The 18,467-nt window shown below is 51.1% G+C and overlaps 1 protein-coding gene across 2 annotated transcripts in view; it reads right to left on the reverse strand.

The window, feature by feature from the left end:
* Window positions 1-365: 365 nt before the first annotated feature.
* IQGAP3 (IQ motif containing GTPase activating protein 3) overlaps window positions 366-18,467 on the reverse strand; it is a 45,524-nt gene continuing 27,422 nt past the window's right edge. For both annotated transcript variants that reach the window (XM_070367356.1, XM_070367355.1), the window contains exons 24-39: window positions 17,629-17,781; window positions 17,173-17,336; window positions 16,615-16,839; window positions 15,625-15,765; window positions 14,105-14,189; window positions 13,448-13,680; window positions 12,952-13,084; window positions 12,748-12,850; window positions 12,048-12,174; window positions 10,720-10,807; window positions 9,745-9,957; window positions 9,133-9,299; window positions 8,739-8,840; window positions 8,220-8,328; window positions 7,492-7,551; window positions 366-871 (exon numbers count right to left, since the gene is read on the reverse strand). In XM_070367356.1, the coding sequence (XP_070223457.1) occupies window positions 416-871; window positions 7,492-7,551; window positions 8,220-8,328; window positions 8,739-8,840; window positions 9,133-9,299; window positions 9,745-9,957; window positions 10,720-10,807; window positions 12,048-12,174; window positions 12,748-12,850; window positions 12,952-13,084; window positions 13,448-13,680; window positions 14,105-14,189; window positions 15,625-15,765; window positions 16,615-16,839; window positions 17,173-17,336; window positions 17,629-17,781 (2,559 nt within the window). In that variant the 3' untranslated portion in view covers window positions 366-415. The remainder of the gene's footprint in view (window positions 872-7,491; window positions 7,552-8,219; window positions 8,329-8,738; window positions 8,841-9,132; window positions 9,300-9,744; window positions 9,958-10,719; window positions 10,808-12,047; window positions 12,175-12,747; window positions 12,851-12,951; window positions 13,085-13,447; window positions 13,681-14,104; window positions 14,190-15,624; window positions 15,766-16,614; window positions 16,840-17,172; window positions 17,337-17,628; window positions 17,782-18,467) is intronic.

Consider the following 18,467-nt stretch of genomic DNA (forward strand, 5'->3'; position numbering starts at 1 on the left):
TGGCCACCTGATGCGAAGAACTGACTCATTGAAAAAGACCCTGATGCTGGGAGGGATTGGGTGCAGGAGGAGAAGGGGAAGACAGAGGATGAGATGGTTGGATGGCATCCCGGACTCGATGGACATGAGTTTGAGTAAGCTCCGGGAGTTGGTGATGGACAGGGAAGCCTGGCGTGCTGCAGTCTATGTGGTAGCAAAGAGTCGGACACGACTGAGCAGCTGAACTGAACTGAAATTTTCTACAATGAATAAGTATTATAATATGGAAAAACCTAATTTTTAAAAATGTTCATAATCTTTGATCTAGCAATTTCTGTCCTAGTATTCTAGGGAGATATTTAGAAATATAAATAAAAATCTTTTTTTTTTTTTTAGAAAAGCACTTAACATTTAATGAATTTCCCAGCATGTGGCTTCAAGCCACCAGGACACAAGCCCCACCTACACCCTTAGTCTTCTCCTCAGCTCTTCTGCTGAAGAATTTGGCCTTCACGATGACAGGCTGCTTTGGGAGCTTTCCTTTGCCCAGAACTTTGTAGTAACCTGATCGCACCACATCAATGATAGGAGCAGCTCCTGTCTTGTTCTTGGCAGCATTTACTTGTGTCTGCTCACTAACCAAGGTCCACAATTTGTCAAGGTTGACAGTCGGGCAGAAACTCTGGTTCCTCTTTAAGTGGTAATGCCTCATACCAACTTTCCCAAAGTATCCTGGGTGATATTTGTCGAAGTTGATCCTGTGATGATGCATGCCACCAGCATTACCTCGGCCTCCGGGGTGTTTCCGGTGTTTGCCGATGCGGCCGTGGCCGTGGCTCACGTGGCCCCTAAGTTTCCGGGTCTTCCTTAGTCTGGATGGCACGTTGGCGGCCTAGACGAAAGAGCAATAAAAATCTTATATTCAAAAACATCCTGGAATGTGAAGTCAAGTGGGCCTTAGAAAGTATCACTACGAACAAAGCTAGTGGAGGTGATCACATTCCAGTGGAGCTATTTCAAATCCTGAAAGATGATGCTGTGAAAGTGCTGCACTCAATATGCCAGCAAATTTGGAAAACTCAGCAGTGGCCACAGGACTGGAAAAGGTCAATTTTCATTCCAGTCCCAAAGAAAGGCAATGCCAAAGAATGCTCAAACTACCGCACAATTGCACTCATCTCACATGCTAGTAAAGTAACGCTCAAAATTCTCCAAGCCAGGCTTCAGCAATACGTGAACTGTGAACTGCCTGATGTTCAAGCTGGTTTTAGAAAAGGCAGAGGAACCAGAGATCAAATTGCCAACATCCTCTGGATCATGGAAAAAGCAAGAGAGTTCCAGAAAAACATCTATTTCTGCTTTATTGACTATGCCGAAGCCTTTGACTGTGTGGATCACAATAAACTGTGGAAAATTCTGAAAGAGATGGGAATACCAGACCACCTGATCTGCCTCTTGAGAAATTTGTATGCAGGTCAGGAAGCAACAGTTAGAACTGGATGTGGAACAACAGACTGGTTCCAAATAGGAAAAGGAGTTCGTCAAGGCTGTATATTGTCACCCTGTTTATTTAACTTCTATGCAGAGTACATCATGAGAAATGCTGGACTGGAAGAAGCACAAGCTGGAATCAAGATTGCCAGGAGAAATATTAATAACCTCAGATATGCAGATGACACCACCCTTATGGCAGAAAGTGAGGAGGAATTGAAGAGTCTCTTGATGAAAGTGAAAGAGGAGAGTGAGAAAGTTGGCTTAAAACTCAACATTCAGAAAACTAAGATCATGGCATCCAGTCCCATTGCTTCATGGCAGATAGATGGGGAAACAGTATCAGACTTTGTTTTTGAGGGCTCCAAAAATTACTGCAGATGGTGATTGCAGCCATGAAATTAAGAGACGCTTACTCCTTGGAAGGAAAGTTATGACCAACCTGCTGCTGCTGCTGCTGCTAAGTCACTTCAGTCATGTCCGACTCTATGCGACCCCATAGACGGCAGCCCACCAGGCTCCCCCATCCCTGGGATTCTCCAGGCAAGAACACTGGAGTGGGTTGCCATTTCCTTCTCCAATGCATGAAAGTGAAAAGTGAAAGTGAAGTCGCTCAGTCATGTCCAACTCTTAGCGACCCCATGGACCGCAGCCTACCAGGCTCCTCCGTCCATGGGATTTTCAGGCAGGAGTACTGGAGTGGGGTGCCATTGCCTTCTCCGATGACCAACCTAGATAGCATATTAAAAAGCAGAGACATTACTTTGTCCACAAAGGTCCATCTAGTCAAGGCTATGGTTTTTCCAGTCGTCATTTATGGATGTGAGAGTTGAGCTATAAAGAAAGCTGAGTGCCGAAGAATTGATGCTTTTGAACTGTGGTGTTGGAGAAGACCCTTGAGAGTCCCTTGGACTGCAAGGAGATCCAACCAGTCCATCCTAAAGGAGATCAGTCCTGGGTATTCATTGGAAGGTCTGATGTTGAAGTTGAAACTGCAGTACTTTGGCCACCTGATGCAAAGAGCTGACTCATTTGAAAAGAGCCTGATGCTGGGAAAGATTGAGGGCAGGAGGAGAAGGGGACGACAGAGGATGAGATGGTTGGATGGCATCAGTGACTCAGTGCACATGGGTTTGGGTGGACTCTGGCAGTTGATCATGGACAGGGAGGCCTGGCGTTCTGTGGTTCATGGGTCGCAAAGAGTCGGACACGACTGAGTGACTGAACTGAACTCAAAAATATTCATTGCAGAATTATATGTTATTGATAATGGAAAACTAACTGATATTGTAGGAATGTTAAATACATGAACTATATGGCCTACATAATGTTTTGAAGAAATTTTAAAGAAATGGAGAATGTTTTTCATGGCTCAAAGAATATAGCAAAATCCAAAATTGCATATATAGTGTGAACTCAGCTACTCCATTCAGTCCCTCTGGTTTAATTCATCAGTGCTAATGCATTCTATGTCAGTTGACTAGAAGTATGCCCTGTAGAACAGTTCTTCTCAAACAGTCTGTAGTAAAGGGCAACTCCTTAAAATTTTCAATCTGTTATCGACTAGTATTTTCATGAAATACGAAAAAACCTAGTTACTAGAAAAATGAAATGAAGAGACCTATAAAATATAATCTCAGTTTTTTATCATTAGAATCACGGGTCAAACTGCAAGCTGTGAGTTTCTAAGTGCTTGCTGTCGATTTCTGCATGTGTCCTAGTACTGACCAGGCACAGGCTGTAGCACCTAGTTGGAGCATCACTGCTCTAGAACAAGGGCCACGCCACTCCTCTGTGTTGCTCACCCCTCAGTTCTAGACGCATAGTGTGTGCTGGCCTTCTTTTCTATAAGACTAGGATAAGCTCACTGTAATAACAGCACAGAAAGATACTTCCTACTCCCCAAAGGTGGACCACTGCCACGTTTCTCATGTCTCATTCCAAATAACATATGTACCATTGACAGCTTTTTACATCAGTACACTCAGAACTAGCTCACCGTTTCTTGTTTTCCTTCTTTTAAAAAAATGTAATTATTTTTGCCTGTGCAGGATCTTCATTGCTGCACGTGGACCTTCCCTAGTTGCGGCGAGCAGGGCTACCCTCCAGTTGCAGCGTGTGGGCCAGTCCTTGCAGTGGCTTCTTTTGTCGCAGAGCAGGGGCTCTAGCACACGAGCTTCAGTGGGTGCAGCACAAGGGCTTCAGGGGTTGAGGCTCGTGGGCTCTAGGGCGTGGGCTCGGTAGTTGTGCTGCATAAACTTAGGTGCCCCCACAGCATGTGGGATCTTCCTGGACCAGGGATCAAACTGGAGTCTCCCACATTGGCAGGCAGATTCTTTACCACTGAGCCACCAGGGAAGCCTGTGTTTGACTTTCACTTAGCATGTTTCCAAGGTGCTTCCATTGTACCTTATATCAGTATTTCCTTCTGATGGCTGAATATTCCATTGTGTGGATATATCGCCTTTTGTTTATCCACTTGTTAGCTGATGAGCAGTGGGATTATTTCCACTTTTTGGCTATTAAGAATCATGATGCTATAAACATTTGTATACAGATTTTTGTGCAGACATATGCTCTCAATTTTCTTGGGATTTATACCTAGGAGTGAAATTGCTGACTCATATGGTAACTCTGTGTTTAGCAAGGAACTGCCAAATTGTTTTCCGAAGTGGCTCCACTATTTTATAGCCTCCTTAGCAATACATGACTTGTAATTTCTCCACAGCCTCACCAACACTTGTTATTCCCTATTGTACTTTAGCTATCCTAGTGGGGGTGAAGTGGTATCTCATGATTTTGATTTGCAATTTTCCTAATGACTAATGATGTTGGATATCATTTTTTCTAATCATCTTGGGACTTTACAGTCTTTTTTTAATACAAAGATTTTATTTGTTTTTGGGTGTGCTGGAGCTTCGCTGTTGCACGGGGGCTCTCTCCAGGTGCGGCGAGCAGGGGCTGCTCTAGTTGCGGTGCCTGGGCCTCTCACTGCAGTGGCTTCTCTTGTCATGGAGCACAGGCTCAGTAATTGTGGTCCAGGAGCTTAGTCGCCTCAGGGCATGTGGGATCTTTCCAGACCAGGGATCGAACCCACGTTTATTGGCAGGCAGATTCTTAACCACTGGACCACCAGGGGAGCCCTGAGCATCACTTCATGTGCTTATTAGCCATCCATATATCTTCTTTGGAGAAATGGCTTTTCAAATTCTTTGCCCATTTAATTGGGCTATCTTTTTGAGTTGTGTAAGAGTTCTTTATACATTGCAGATATAAATCCTTTGTCAGATATATGATTTGAAAACATCTCCCACTTTTGTGGGTTGTTTTTTTTAATTTCCTTGAAGATGTCCTTTGAAGCACAAGAGTTTTGAATTTTGATGAAGTTCAATTTATCTACTTTTGTGGCTTGTGCTTTCAGTATCTAAAGAAGCCACTGCCAAATCCAAAGTCATGAAAATTTATATCTATGCTTCTTCTACGAGTTTTATAGTTTTCGCTTTTATATCTAGGTCTGTGATGTTTTAATTTTTGTTTATGGTGTGAGGTACAGGTCCAACTTCATTCTTTTGAATGTGGATATCCAGCGTCCCGGCACCATTTGTTGAAAAGACTACTCTTTCCCCATTGAATCGTCCTGGTACCCTGCACTTAAATATGCATCTATTTAAAATATTTATTTATTTGGCTGCACCAGGTCTTAATTGCAGCATGCAGGATCTAATTCTCTGACTAGGGATCAAACCCAGGCCTCCTGCACTGGGAGCACAGAGGCTTAGCCACTGGACCACCAGAGAGGTCCCTGCTCTTGTTATTTCTGATGTTGCAAAATTGTCCACTGAAGAGGTTGTACTGGTATCTAGTCCCACCCATTGGAACTAAGTGCCTGTATCTCAGACTGGGCACCAATAGTTAGGAAAAGAGGACCTTGAAGCGCCTCAGGGACCAACACCAGGGTGGAGTGGGGTGGGCTTGAAAGACAAGAGTGGCATGAGAGTGTGGGGTGATGGAAGCGGCAATGTTTCAGAGAAGAGAAAAGAACAGGGGAATATAAATCCGAGCAGACGGACCTGAGTTTAAAGATTTTCTTCCCCTTATAGCGGTGGAGCTTTGTGCAGTTATCTGACCCTTTGAACTGCAGTTTCATCATCTATTGAATGAAAATGGTGACTGCTTCCCTTTGTAGTTGTTGTGAGTACTGCGTGTGTGTAAATATCCCACAAGCACAGTAGCTATTGGGACTTTTCTATACCTGGTGTATGTGGCGGAGATCCTATGATTGTGGGGGAGCATCACAGTGGGATAGTGTTGGAATCATTTGGTGAATCTAAGTCTTTTAATGATGACCGATCATGTGTGGAAACTTGGATCCACTGGTACATGTCACCGTCACCCAGAGCGAGGCGGTACTTGAAGTCTTTGCTGTGGCATGTTAAGCGACGGGGGGAGGGTGTGACTGATACTGAATGTGACAGCAAGACAGATCCTGAGCGACAGAATGGAAAGGGGTGCAGGGAGACAGGCTGCACTGCGCAGACCCGTGTGTGCCTGCCCAGCAGGAGCTGCCCGGGAGTTCCGAGGGCAGGATAGGTGTCCATCTAGACTGTCCCCTCCTCCCAACTTCCTGAAACCCAGGGGGAAAAGAGTGGGGGCTTTCCTCCTGGACAGGGGATTTGGGTCAGAGTGTAGAGCCCACGATACCAAGAAGCTGTGGCTCAGGCAAAGAACCTGCTGCAAATGTGTGCAAAACGAGTGGAGTAGAGCCTGGACTGGTTTCCCCTCCTCTTGGCTTTAGTCTTCAGAGTGGCCAATAAAAATGGAATCGAAATCTAAGCATTTCTTCCTCCTTTCTGTCCCCTGGGGGAGGGAAGAGAGGAATAAACACCACATCTCATTAAGAACCAATGAGCTCAGGTAGGCAGGGTCCACAGCAGACGCCTGCAGAAAGGTGAGGGGGGCGCTGCAGGAAAGACTCCCCCGCTCACCAGGGCGGATTTATCCCAGAGCTCAGGGGCCTGCTCTGCAGGAGATGAAATAAGGCGTTAACAACAGATGCGGAGGTAACAGCTGTTTATATTAAAGTGAAATCAGAGGGGCCACAAGGACAGGAAGTTAGCTCTCAGATGCAAGAATCCTGTTGGGTGAGAGAGAAAAGGGAAAGACTGCTTTTTGTACCGTATGAGGCTGAAATAATGAGATTTTAAACACGAGGGACCCAAGGTGACTTTATATACAAGGTATAAAAGATTGGCATGAGTATTAGTTTGAATAGGGAAATGGGAACTCTTTCTCTGAGCTCAGGAAGAAAGAATAAAAACCATGATTACGGTTGCACAGGAGAGAATAAATACCCTGGTGACCCACATGTAAAACAGACTGTAAACAAGAGAGTGAGATTTGAGGTTAATGGAGGGTCATCTGGCCCAGGCCACCGTGTGTCACAAGGCCGAGTGGGCATTAACAAGCGCTGTCCACCCGGGGGTGAGGGTCAGGGGTGGGAGGGTGGGAGGCGTCGCTGCAGCAGAGTGGCCTGGGCCTCAGCAGGACAGAACATAAGCTGCTGCTGAAGTGGGGTGGGACAGGGAGCCAGCCCTGGCTTGGGCCTGCAGAGAGAAGGGAGGCAGCAGGAATCAGGCCGCTGGGACAGTGTTTGTCGTACAGGGAGGGCAGCAGCAGACACTAGAGCAGTAGCCTTCGCAGGGCAGGTCCTGAGTTCATTCCTTCCCATCAGGCTAGAAAATCATGGGATTCTGTGGCTTATAAGCCACATGGCCAGACTGAAGCCAATTAGAGACCCTGCCTGTGGGCCAGGGAGCCAGACTCCTCCCAGCTGGGGAAAGGGCGAGACTCCTTGAGCCTTGCCTGGGCCTGAGTTCTGGGTGTCTGCAGGAAAGTGGAGCAGTGCGTTAGTGTTCAGAAAAGCATCCAGTGAGGTAAGAAGGGCTTGGGGAGCACCGCCTGCCTCAGTCACTTCCGCAAGAATTTCTTGTTGAGAAGGAAAATGAGAAGGTTGACGTTGACCTTGGCCTTGTTGAAGAGTTTCATGACAGCCACACCCTCGTACTGGAGCTGCAGGAGGTCCTAGGAGGGAGGGAAGGGGCAGGGAGGAGAGTTGGAGGGGCTCACCGTGGCCCACAGAGTCTACAAAACACTAACATCTTGGAGCCATCCACGGTCATCCAGTGGCACTGGCCGCCGAAGCGGGCGTGGAAACCCCCTTCACGGATGAGGAAACCACGACCAAGAGACAGGTGCAGTGACCTGACCAAATGTCAGCTCAAGCAGAGCCAGGGCTTGAAATCATTTAAAAGGCAAAGTAGCAGAGCGGCAAGATTTGGATTTAAAATCACTGCTTTCCTGAACACTGGCCTATGACTTAGGCCAGCTTCTTAACCTTTTAGCCTCAGAGCCTATAAAACAGGGATAATGCTGGAGAGCTTTGGAGAGGATTAAATGAGGTAATGTGTAAAGCCCCTGACATGGGATAGGGCGTCAAGTATTAATCTGCTCTGACACCGCCAGCCCACTCCACTCTCCTGTTGCTTGGCTGTGAGGTCTGTGTCAGGGCACGGGGGAGGCTTGGACTACACAGACCATCACTCTTGTCTTCAGGAACAGACAATGTAGACTGGATAGGGAACAAAGCTGATACCGTCCAAGGCCCAGGGAAGCCAGGCCAGCCTTCCGTCTTCAGGCTAGCACCTAAAGCCCGCCGGGTATCTGGAGGGCTCATGGGAGTGTCCCCTCACCTGGTAGTGGAGCTGAAACCGTTCCATGTCCACACCCAGGAACTTGGCGTTTACTTCAAACCTTCCCGCCTCCTCTCCAGGGGTGATGTCAAAGATCACATTTCTGAAACTATCAAGAATAGGATTCAAAACAGGGGCCACACCTGACTCTTCCACGCAGGGCTGCTCAACCCAGGCAGCGCCGTGCGCCACCCAGAGCCAGGCTTCCCTTGTGTTGCGCCCCCTCTCTCTTTTCCTCCTTCTGATTCTACTTCTGCTCAGCACACCTCAGCCCTTTGCTCTGGCTGTTTTCTCTTCCAGGATGCTTTCCCAGCATCCTGTGCCTTGGGGTGTCTAGAACTGTGCCAGGCCACGCCCACTGCCCTTCGCTCTCTGTCTGGAGCTGCCTGTCTTCCCCGTCGTAACAGCTCCTTCAGGGCAGGGACCACGCTTCTTCCCTCCCAGCCTGTGCCCAGCCCAGAGTTCCCCCATCCGCCTCCCAGGTTAGGGCCTGACATTCTGCCCTCCAAAGACACATACTGAGAGGTGGGAAGATCTTCAATTTCCACCAAGACACCCTTCTCCAGGAGCTGGGCAGCCGTGTAGTGGAGAGATACCTGCTTCTTCCCTTTCCCAGAACTCCTGATGAAGAAAAGGCCCAGACAGTTCATTTAACAAACTCTTCAACACCAAAGACACTAATTCTCTCGGTGGCTGGTAGAAGGAAATTAGAGCCTGAGGAAGACTTCTCACTGGTGGAAGACACTAGAGCCCAAGACTTTATGAGGGAGACTCGAAGACAGTGTCGGGAAGGGACCACGCTGTGCTGGGGGAAGATGTCTGTTCCAAAGCTGGTAAACAGTGGGGCAAAGGTCAACATGGGTGAGAGGAGAGGTCACCGGTCACCTTCAGACTGCAGGAAGGGAGCACCTACTTGGAGCTGGGGGCCAGGTGGTCCAGGCAGGCCCGGATGTACTGACTGTAGTAGTCGCCCTGCTCCTCATAAAAGGTGGTCTTGGTGCTCAGGCCCTGGAGCGTGGCCTGGAGCTTCAGCAGCTCTGCTTTCCTCCGTTGCTGGCGCTTGCGCTGGTTGCGGACGTCCTGGGGGTGGGGGGACCAAGGCAGGGGTGAGTCGACCCTTCCTGGCAGGAGAGCCTCAGGGCCTGACTCAGGCCCAAGAACAACTTACTGTGAGGATCTTCAGGACAAGCCGGAAGAGGAAGACTTCAAGGCAGTTTCTCTAGGAGGCAAACAACCTCAAGGACCCCACCCCAAACCCTCAAAGGATGTTTCAGGGCCTCCCTCCTACTGAGCAGTAACAGGATCAAAGCTTGCTTTTTAGTAAAAGAGCATTTTAAGAATACTCCCTTCCCTGACTAATTTTGAGACCTTTCCTTCAAAAGGGCCCTTGGAGGTCGCTTGGCCTTCCCCTGGCTGGTGACAATCTTGGGTGGGCACTTCCCAGGGAGAGGCCTGCCCTTGAAGTGTCAACACTATGAACATGTTTACACACACATACAATCTCTCCCTCCCTCCAGACCATTACCTTGGCCAGTTCATCCACCAGCCCCTGGTAGCCATCCCTGGCACTGACCAACCCCAGGCCCTCGAGTCGGCGCAGGTTCCGCAGGACACGCCGCTGTTTCTCTGCCAGCGGCAGGAGGGAGTGGGCCGTCAGTGAGCGGTGTCGTCGCAGCGGCTCCGGGGTCTGGGCTTCACAGGCCTGGCGTCGGCACATCAGCCGCTTGTGGGCTGCTTCCTGGGGGGCAGAGAGGCTAGAGGGGTCTAGCGGGTGCTGACATGCTGCCCCATCCATGGGTCCCCACCCTAGGGGTGGTGAAGAACATCACAGTGTACAACTTCATAGACACTGAAGGGCCCCGTGGGCCAGGACAGAGGACGAGTGGCCCAGGAGACCCAGCAGAAGGACGGCATAAAAAGTCCGGTGGACACTGGCTGCGACTCCCCAATAGTGGAGATTTGTGATGGCTCCAGGGGACCTGGGGGCATCTCCCTCCTTCTGTCTCATGTTTTGGGTCAGGCCTATACTGGCTGTCCCCACCTGTGCTCTGGGAAGACCCTGGCTGAGCCTGTGATCCAGCTGGTCCAGCTTGCCCCTGGCCTCCCACCCTTAACCACCTTCTCCTGCCTTCAGGCCCTCAAGCGGCCCATTCCCTATGCTGAGCGCCAGCTCCTTGGTGCTCTTCAAGGGAGTCTGCCCAGTCTGCCTCTCTGCACCCCCGACCCCTCCTCCCACTGACAGCAGGGCTGCAGCAGGACCGGTTTTCCTGCAGGGCTCACTCTTGTTTCAGTGGGGAGTAGGGAGGAGCTGCAGTCGTAGGACTCTGCAGCCTGAGGGTCTCTTGGGGTTAAGGGCAGAGGCCTCAGCCCTCCAGAGCTCACATGACTGGTGAGCAAGGTGTCTGCTTGGAGCCAACTGTGGGCAGGGCCCCAGGAAAGGAGCCAGCTATGCTGGAGTGGGGTGGACGAGACAGGACCTGGCAGCCAGGATGCCACTCACCTCCTCCCTGGAAGCTGAAACGGATAGGATATCCTGGAGGGAGTCTCCCGAGTGGAACTGCATGATGTCAGCTAGCATCTGCTTGGTGCTGCAGAAGGAGGGGAGCGATGGGGGAAGAGGTGAAGGACGGGGGAGGGTCTGGACTGGGGCTGGCGAGGGAGCTGCCAGTAAGTAGCCCTGCCCTGCATGATGGCTGCCCGGCATGGCTGGAGGTAAGGAAAGAGAGGACGTAACAAGGAGGAAGACCCAGGGGGACCGATGGCCTGTGACACCGAACCACCACGTCTGAACACACTGTACTCTCTTATGCCTCTGTGTCCTCTGCCTACAGTGCCTCCCACAAATGGCCTTCTTTTGGGTCCTTTGGCTGAAGGATGCAGTTCCTCCTCTGTGAAACGCTTTCCCATCCAGGGGCCCCTCTGAGCTCTCAAGCACCCGACACCTGCCTCCCTCTCGGTGTCCTCTGACATGTGTTGGCCTCTAGCCTGGCCCCGCTGTGAGGCCTTCCGTGGCAAGACAGAGCTGAACACCCAGCTCATTGGTTTATTCAGTGAATGGATGAGTGGAGAGGCCGTCTTGTTGGCAGGGGAGTCAAAGTGGTGACCTGGCTCCTCTCTTGCCTAGATGACCAGCCCAGGCCTGCTGGGGGTCCTGCATCACATTTGTAGACTTGGGGATGAAGAGGTCCACACCCATCTCCTGACCACGGTTCACAAGGCCAGGGGATTGATTAGAACACGAGTTCCTTCACCTCCTGGCTGTGGGACTTCAGGCAAGTCACTTAGCTTGAGTTTCTTTCCTCCACTGGAAGGCAGGGAAACCATCATCTACCTCATTGGTTGTCCCTTACATTAAATGAAGTGTAAGAAAGCATTTGGGGGACTTCCCTGATGGTGCAGTGGCTAAGACTTTGTGCTCCCAATGCAGGGGGACCAGGTTCAATCCCTGGTCGGGGAACTAGATCTCGCACGCCACAGCTAAAGATCCCACATGCCTCGGAGATTTCGCATGGTGCAGCTAAGATCTGGCACAGCCAGATAAATAAACAAACAATAAAAAAAGCAAGCACTTGGTAGACAGCACAACAACACGCAAATAACCATGCTGCCAATGTCCCAACTAGTCCTTTGCCTTCGGCCACAACGCGGAGCCAAAAGCTGAGGCCGCCAGAAGGAAAACAGCTGAGGCCGCAGGAAGGGGAAGGCCAGTTAGGCTTGGGGGAGAACTTCTGGAGGGTAAGAGAGTCTGGGAGGAAGGCGGGATGGCCACTCCAGAGCAGCCAGCTTGCTGGCCCGGGGAGTCCTAGGGGGCCAAGGCTGTGCTCCCACCTCAGGAGCAGGCTCTGGCTGTTGGTGTCATCAGCATCTGTCTCCAGTCCTTCAAACTTGTTGGTGAGAGTCAGGGACACTTCTAGCTTGCTCAGATCCACGTTCCCATCCATAGCTACATTCTCCCCTGAGGCAGGTGAGGAAGGAGAGAGATTAGCACACGCACAGATGGGGCCATGGTGAACATGCTGCTCCACGTGCCCCTCTGCCTCTTCCCACTCTGTCCCTCTGACCACCCTGTACCCTCAGGCCCTGAGCACCAACAGAAGGGCTGTCACCCGCATAGCTAACCCTCGTGTCTTTGCGGCTGTGCCTCTCTAGGCCAGGAGCTCTTCCTGGCTTTCTTCTATCTGTCCCCCGCCCTGCCCTGCCCTTCTGCCTCTGGAAGCCAACTTCCTTCCATTTCACAGCTCTTGAAATCTACCCTCAACAGAGATGCATTTTGGGACCCAAAACAGGCCATTATCCCTCTGTCCTATCTCATGTGATTTAACATCACATTTATATGATGGTACAGGGTTCCATCAGTCTGTGTCCATCTCAGGACCAGAGGGAAAGAGGGAGTGTGTAGCCAGCCTCCTGGCACATGTCCCAGACTGAACAAAAACTCGAGAGGGCACGTTCCAAGGCCCTGCTCACCTGCCGACCCGCCCCTCCTGCAGGCCCCACCGCCCGCCCCAGTGTCAAGGAGGGCACGCACCGATGAGGTCAGGGACAGTGGGCAGCTCCCCAAGGTCCTCCAGGAGCTCATGCAGGGGGTCTCGGTGATCAGGGGCGATCCAGTCCTGGTGTTCCAGCAACAGCTGCAGGATGGGGGGAGTAAAGGAGACACAGAGTTTGAGCCACGCCTTCCTTCCAGGGCCAGCCCACCCACCCATTGCCCCAAGCTTGCACAGGCCCTCACCCTGTGCGTGTTGACGAGCTCCCCCATGGTGATGTACACCATGGGCTTGGCCACAGCCACCATGTCTGAGTACTCATCCATTGCAAAACGCTCCTCTGGCTCCAGCACCTGGCAGGCTCGGCAGATGAACCTCCTAGCTCCAGAGGGAAAGCATGTGAGGGTGGGGTGGTCCGGCACGCCCCTCACGTTCTGTGTCCATCAGCCTTTCTCCCGTCTTGCCGGTGACTGCTCAGCCAACTCTGCCTCTGTGCCCCCGTCCACTGCCTCACCTCTGCCAGTGGCCCCCTCAAACCAGCTTCCCTCTATAGCCCTCTCTCCTCTTCACTGGGAGTCCCTCCAACAATCTATCCTCCAGCCCACTAACGATCCTCCCCGCCTCCCTCCCTCACGGATTTGAGAAAGTAAGTTGTGCGTGAAAGGAAGTGGTCTGTGAAAAGAAGATGGGAAGAGGAGGAGAAAAAGGAAACAGAGAGGAACAGGAAGCTGGGGCCAAGACCTGAACTTGAGGTGCGTCTCTTCCAGATAGTCATTCAAGACGCGCAGGTGCTGGCTCTCCCTGGGGAAGGCCTTGCCGGCCGCAGCGTGCTGCAGGACCTGAGCCACAGCCCCCAGGGCGTGGCGCTGGGGGGCCGCCAGCGCGCCACCTGCTGCCATGGCCACGATGTCGAAGGCGTCGGGGGCCACCACAGCCGGGTTCAGGAAGCGGTAGTATAGGAGGTTCCCCACCACCTGCGGGCAGAGGAGACTATCGTAGAAGCGCCTGTGGCCCACCTCCACAGCCCCAGCCCCGTTCTCTCAGCTCAGCTAGTTGGAAGGAGCCCCTGGGTCAATCCCATCCTTGTATAGAAAACAGACCCAGAGCAGAGCAGCAACTTGCTCAGGTCACGCAGCAAACGTTAGCCATAGCTGGAACTAGAACCCTCCCTGACAAGCCCAGGGTTGTATACTGGGAACTGCTGTCCTGGATGCCTTCCCACCTGCCACCTGAGCCCTGCTGGTGAGCCAGGCTTGACTGACGGGGTGGAGAATATTCGCCTTCTTGGCTTTTTATAGCATAGGTGTTTTTTTTTTGGTGCTTTGGTCTCATTCTGGGGGTTCACAGCCACCATCAGGGCAAAGCAGAGCTCTCAGGGTGGGGATGGGCGACACTTGCCTTATGGATCTCGCTCTCTGTGGCATCGGGGAACTTCTCTGCCAGAGTTGTCTTCAGGACCTTGGCCACGTATCGTATCCCGTACCTGGGGCCAGGCAATAGGTGCACTATGGCCCTGCCCCCATCCCAGCGCGAGGGCCTGAGTGCCCGCCTCTCCTTCCCTGGGCATAGCCACACCAGAACTGACCCTCCACTTCCCATAGCCAGCTCCCTGCGGCTTCCTCCAAACATCTCTGGGCCTTGTCCCTCCCTCATGCCCTTGTGTCAGCACCCAGGACCAGGGCCCAGCCAGCTCTCCTGGAGCCTCCAGCCTGTCTCCAGAGCCTCTTCTTTGGCCCCCTTTAGTCTCTCCTGGGGACACCCCAGATCCCAGTGTCCATCCTGCCTTCCCCACAGAAGCACCTTGAGCCTGTATGTTCGGTGTCTGACACCTACAGCCAGAACCCCATCCCAGGACAGCCCGGGAGGCTCTGTTATCACAGAGCATCTGTGCGGGCCTGGTCTGGGCTAGAGGCAGGCCCAGGAGGACAATGAACTGGAGTAGAAGCATCTGGTCCTGAATCCACCACTAACCAGAGATGTCAGCTCAGGCTATTGCACTCCCCTTACAAGTTTGTTTCCTGGTCTGGAAAATGGGACTGCTCATTCTTGCCCTCTCTATCTCCTAGGGCTTCTGTGAGGATCAAGTAAAATTATTTTTGTGAAAGTAATGGTAGAGTGCAATTCAAACGGCCTCCCTGGTGGCTCAGATGGTAAAGAATCTGCCTGCAAGGTGGGAGACCTGGGTTTGATCCCTGGGACCTTATTATTATTATTCCTATTATGGATGTGCCACCTAAAAATTTAATTAAATACTTTAAAAAGCTATTGCCTCCTCCTGGGGTACCAGGGAGAGAAGTTCACAGCTCACTGTGTGCTTTCCTTTATCAGTCCTAGGACAATCTTTTCTGAATCCTAACTGTAAATCCTTAATCCAGTCTTCCAGGTCTGGGGAGCAGGGACATGAGCTCTGTGGGCTCTCCTCTCCCGCATCCCCACCTTGCCCCGGGCACCACTGAGCACCAGGAAGGCTGGTTGGATGAGTGAAGATCTAGAGGAGACCCACCTTGTCAATATTTTCAATCATTTGCTTTTCAGAAAATAATTATTGACTAAATTTTAAGAAAGGAAAAGACTTTTATAATGTGCTTTACTGGTGTGAAGTTTTCTTATTTTTGACTTTATAGACTGAAGAATTTTATATTTTCCACCACTTACATTCAGACAATCATATGTCCCCATAATCACTTGAGGTAACTTTCTCTGGCCCAGGGATGTCTTGACTGCCCACTAGATCCGTGTGTGCTATAATCCCGCACAAGTCTCTAGCAGGGGCTTCACACCTTCTCCACCCACCTCCTGGAAGCCTGTGAGCACCCCCAGCCCAGTTTCCCTTCCTGCCTGCCACCCTTCAGGACTGCTCTGCTCTCCCCACCATGCCCGAGCCCTCCGGAGATCCATGCCTAGGCTGTTGCACATACGGAATTTGGTCCACAGATGACATGATGGCTGCAAGAAACTTATCAGTCACGGTGAGGAGGTTGCGGAGGGAGATGTCCAGTCGTCTTTGGACTTCAGGGTGGCTCAAAGCCTGCTCTGGGGTGACATCATAGGGGAGGTGGCTGTGGGCAGAGAGAGACAAACTATCAGCCAGAAACCCCTCCCAAGGCCTCCCCTCCCTGAGGCTCCACCCCTTAAACTTATCTCACTACAAGATCTCATACATACATGCTGAGGGCAGCCCAGGGTTTAGGCCAGAATAAGAGAAAGGACTCAGAGAGGACTAGAGTGATGTGGGTGGAAGAAGAGATGAAGCACCTATGGGGAGGTAGAAGAGTGTAGGAGGAAATAGAGGGCCTGGGGTCTGTGGAAAGATCCCAGCGGGAACCAGAGGAGACCAGGCCTGCCCTGCAAGTCTCTGGTAGTTGTGGGGATGCTGAAGGCTGGGCCAGGGCCTTGCCGTCCCCCCACCTGGATGCCTGTGCGCCATCCAGAGAAGCCACTAGCACTGCCTACTCTCCTCTGTGGCTCCATCTCCCTAGTACCTATGCACCTCAGTTAATGCCTCCAATCTAGAAGGCCAATGTATTTCTTCCACTACCTCATTTGCCTATTCATCTATAAATCTGAATATTCAGCTATATGCCTATCGATAAGGAGTCCGATCCCAACTCCCAGTATATCTGACAAATCATTTGCAAGCACTGACACAGCAATTATACACATTTGCATATTCATCTGGGCTCACTCTATGTTAAGCGCACCAGGTCCGGTGTCATTTACATCAGTTCCATGTTAATTACCAGAGGGGGTCTAAAAGGCTACCTTATTTCATCCTATAGGGCTGGTGTCATATTTACATAAATCAGCAAGCTCATTTATATGCCACCTTCAAAGCGCACTCAAGCTTCCCCAGTGAGGCCCAAGACCAAGCTGATCAAAGAGAGCTCTCCCTCTGCCCATCTGCCCACCTGCGCTGCCCTGTCTGGGCCTCAGTCTGGTTGATCCAGCTCTTGTAGAGGTGGACAGGGTCTGTGTGGACACTGAGCATCTTGTCCTCCAGCACGTCCTGGATCACCTTGCCCAGGATCTCCCGGAGGGCACTCTGCCCCCGTCCGTTCCGATAGAATCTCACCACCAGCCTCACCACAGTCGGGTTGCCTGTCACCATATCCTGGGGCTTCTCCACCTTTGACCTGTGGATTAGGAGGTTATTGAAGCTGGTCTCCTGCCTTGGTATAGAAGAGCTGCTTTTCCTTTTGAGATTTTCTTTAAAGCCTGTGCTGGCATCCCTCCTCTTAAGGACAGTCCTGTTAGGTCTGTCTCAGCTGTGATGTTAACATGTCAGCACATGTCCTCCCCCCAGGCTGTCCCAAGAGATGCCCTGCCTCCCTGGGAGGCAGAAAAAAGAGGTCTTCTGAGTCCATTTCTACCTTCAAACCTCAATAAATTGTCACCTTGTGAAGGAGCCAACAGTGGCATTTCTTAACCCCTTCTCTTCCCATTCTTTTTGCTTCTGGAAAACCTACTTGATCTCCTCCTGGAGTGCTGCCTTGAACAGCTGGAGCAAGAGATAGGCCTCTCGGCTGTTGGAGGCATAGTTGTACAGACTGAAAATCACTGACTCCATGAATTTGGTGGTTTTGTTCTGAGGCATCTGAAAGATCAGCTTGGCCAGGTAGCTGGGTTGAGTCTGAAAGCAATGGGGAGATAGGAATGGCTGATAATGTACCTCAAGGACTAGTGATCAGATAAAGAAAGGCTTTGCTGACTGGAACTAGGAATAGAGAGCACTGCTACACTTTCTCAAGGGTCCTAGGAACATTCCAGACAAATGAAAGGAGGCAGTCTCTTTCCTGGGTACAAGATGTTAGGATGGCAGGAAAGGACTCCTGGTACGCAGGTGAGGGCTTAGACATGAAGGCCTCAGGTCCCAGGCCCTCAGGAGAGAATAGAGATGTCTCCTCCCAAAGCCCTCTGCTCACCTGGAGCAGGTAGAAGAGGTGTTGGTAAGCTTCTAGCTTCTGCCGTTTCTCTTTGCTCAGCGACTTTAATCCCTTCTGCTTATCCAGAACCATCATATCCGACAGCTGTTCCTTATTCTTCTTGGTCAGCTTCTTGCAGTGGGAGACCACTTCCTGCCGGGACGGGGGAGCAGGTGATACAACCCATCCAGGCCAGCACAGAGCACAGAACATATGGTCTAGAGTCAGTGCTTTGAAGAGCCTGGGCTTTCTGCTGTGCAAGGTATTCAAGCCATGAGCCAGGGGGAGACAAACGGTTCTAGGATGAGGAAGGGCCTCCTGCTGTCCTGAGACTCCACCTGGCACCTCTGCTCTCACCAGGTGAGTCTCCAAAGAGAGCTGGGTTGCGGGACTGAGGCGCCAGGTCTGTCCATTTCTGCTCTGACTTCTCATTAGCCTGTTGTACAGAGTTGAGGTGGAGATACTGCTGCATCACTTCTGCCTCATCACAGCATATATGTATGGTAACTGACAGGTTAAGGAGCTCTCATATCTATTTTCACATCTGCCCTGGTGAGCACTCTCATTATTCCCACTTTACTAATGAGGAAACAGACTGAGAGGTTAAACAACCAGCCTCCAGTTGGTTGTTTAACCTCCATCACTAGGAGTTAATCCTCCATCACTAGGAGTCAGCAGAGCCGGGCATTACAGTTTTATGTCCAGTGCTCTTTCCATTATATCATGTGCCCCCAACAAATGACTAGAAGGGCAGAGGACCGCTGGAACAAGGAACTAAACCAGATGATAAAATCTAGATATTTAGAAAATATCTGATTAGCAACCAGAGAATGGCCAGC

This window comes from Bos mutus, chromosome 3 (genome assembly GCF_027580195.1).
Source record: "Bos mutus isolate GX-2022 chromosome 3, NWIPB_WYAK_1.1, whole genome shotgun sequence".
Lineage (NCBI taxonomy): Eukaryota > Metazoa > Chordata > Mammalia > Artiodactyla > Bovidae > Bos > Bos mutus.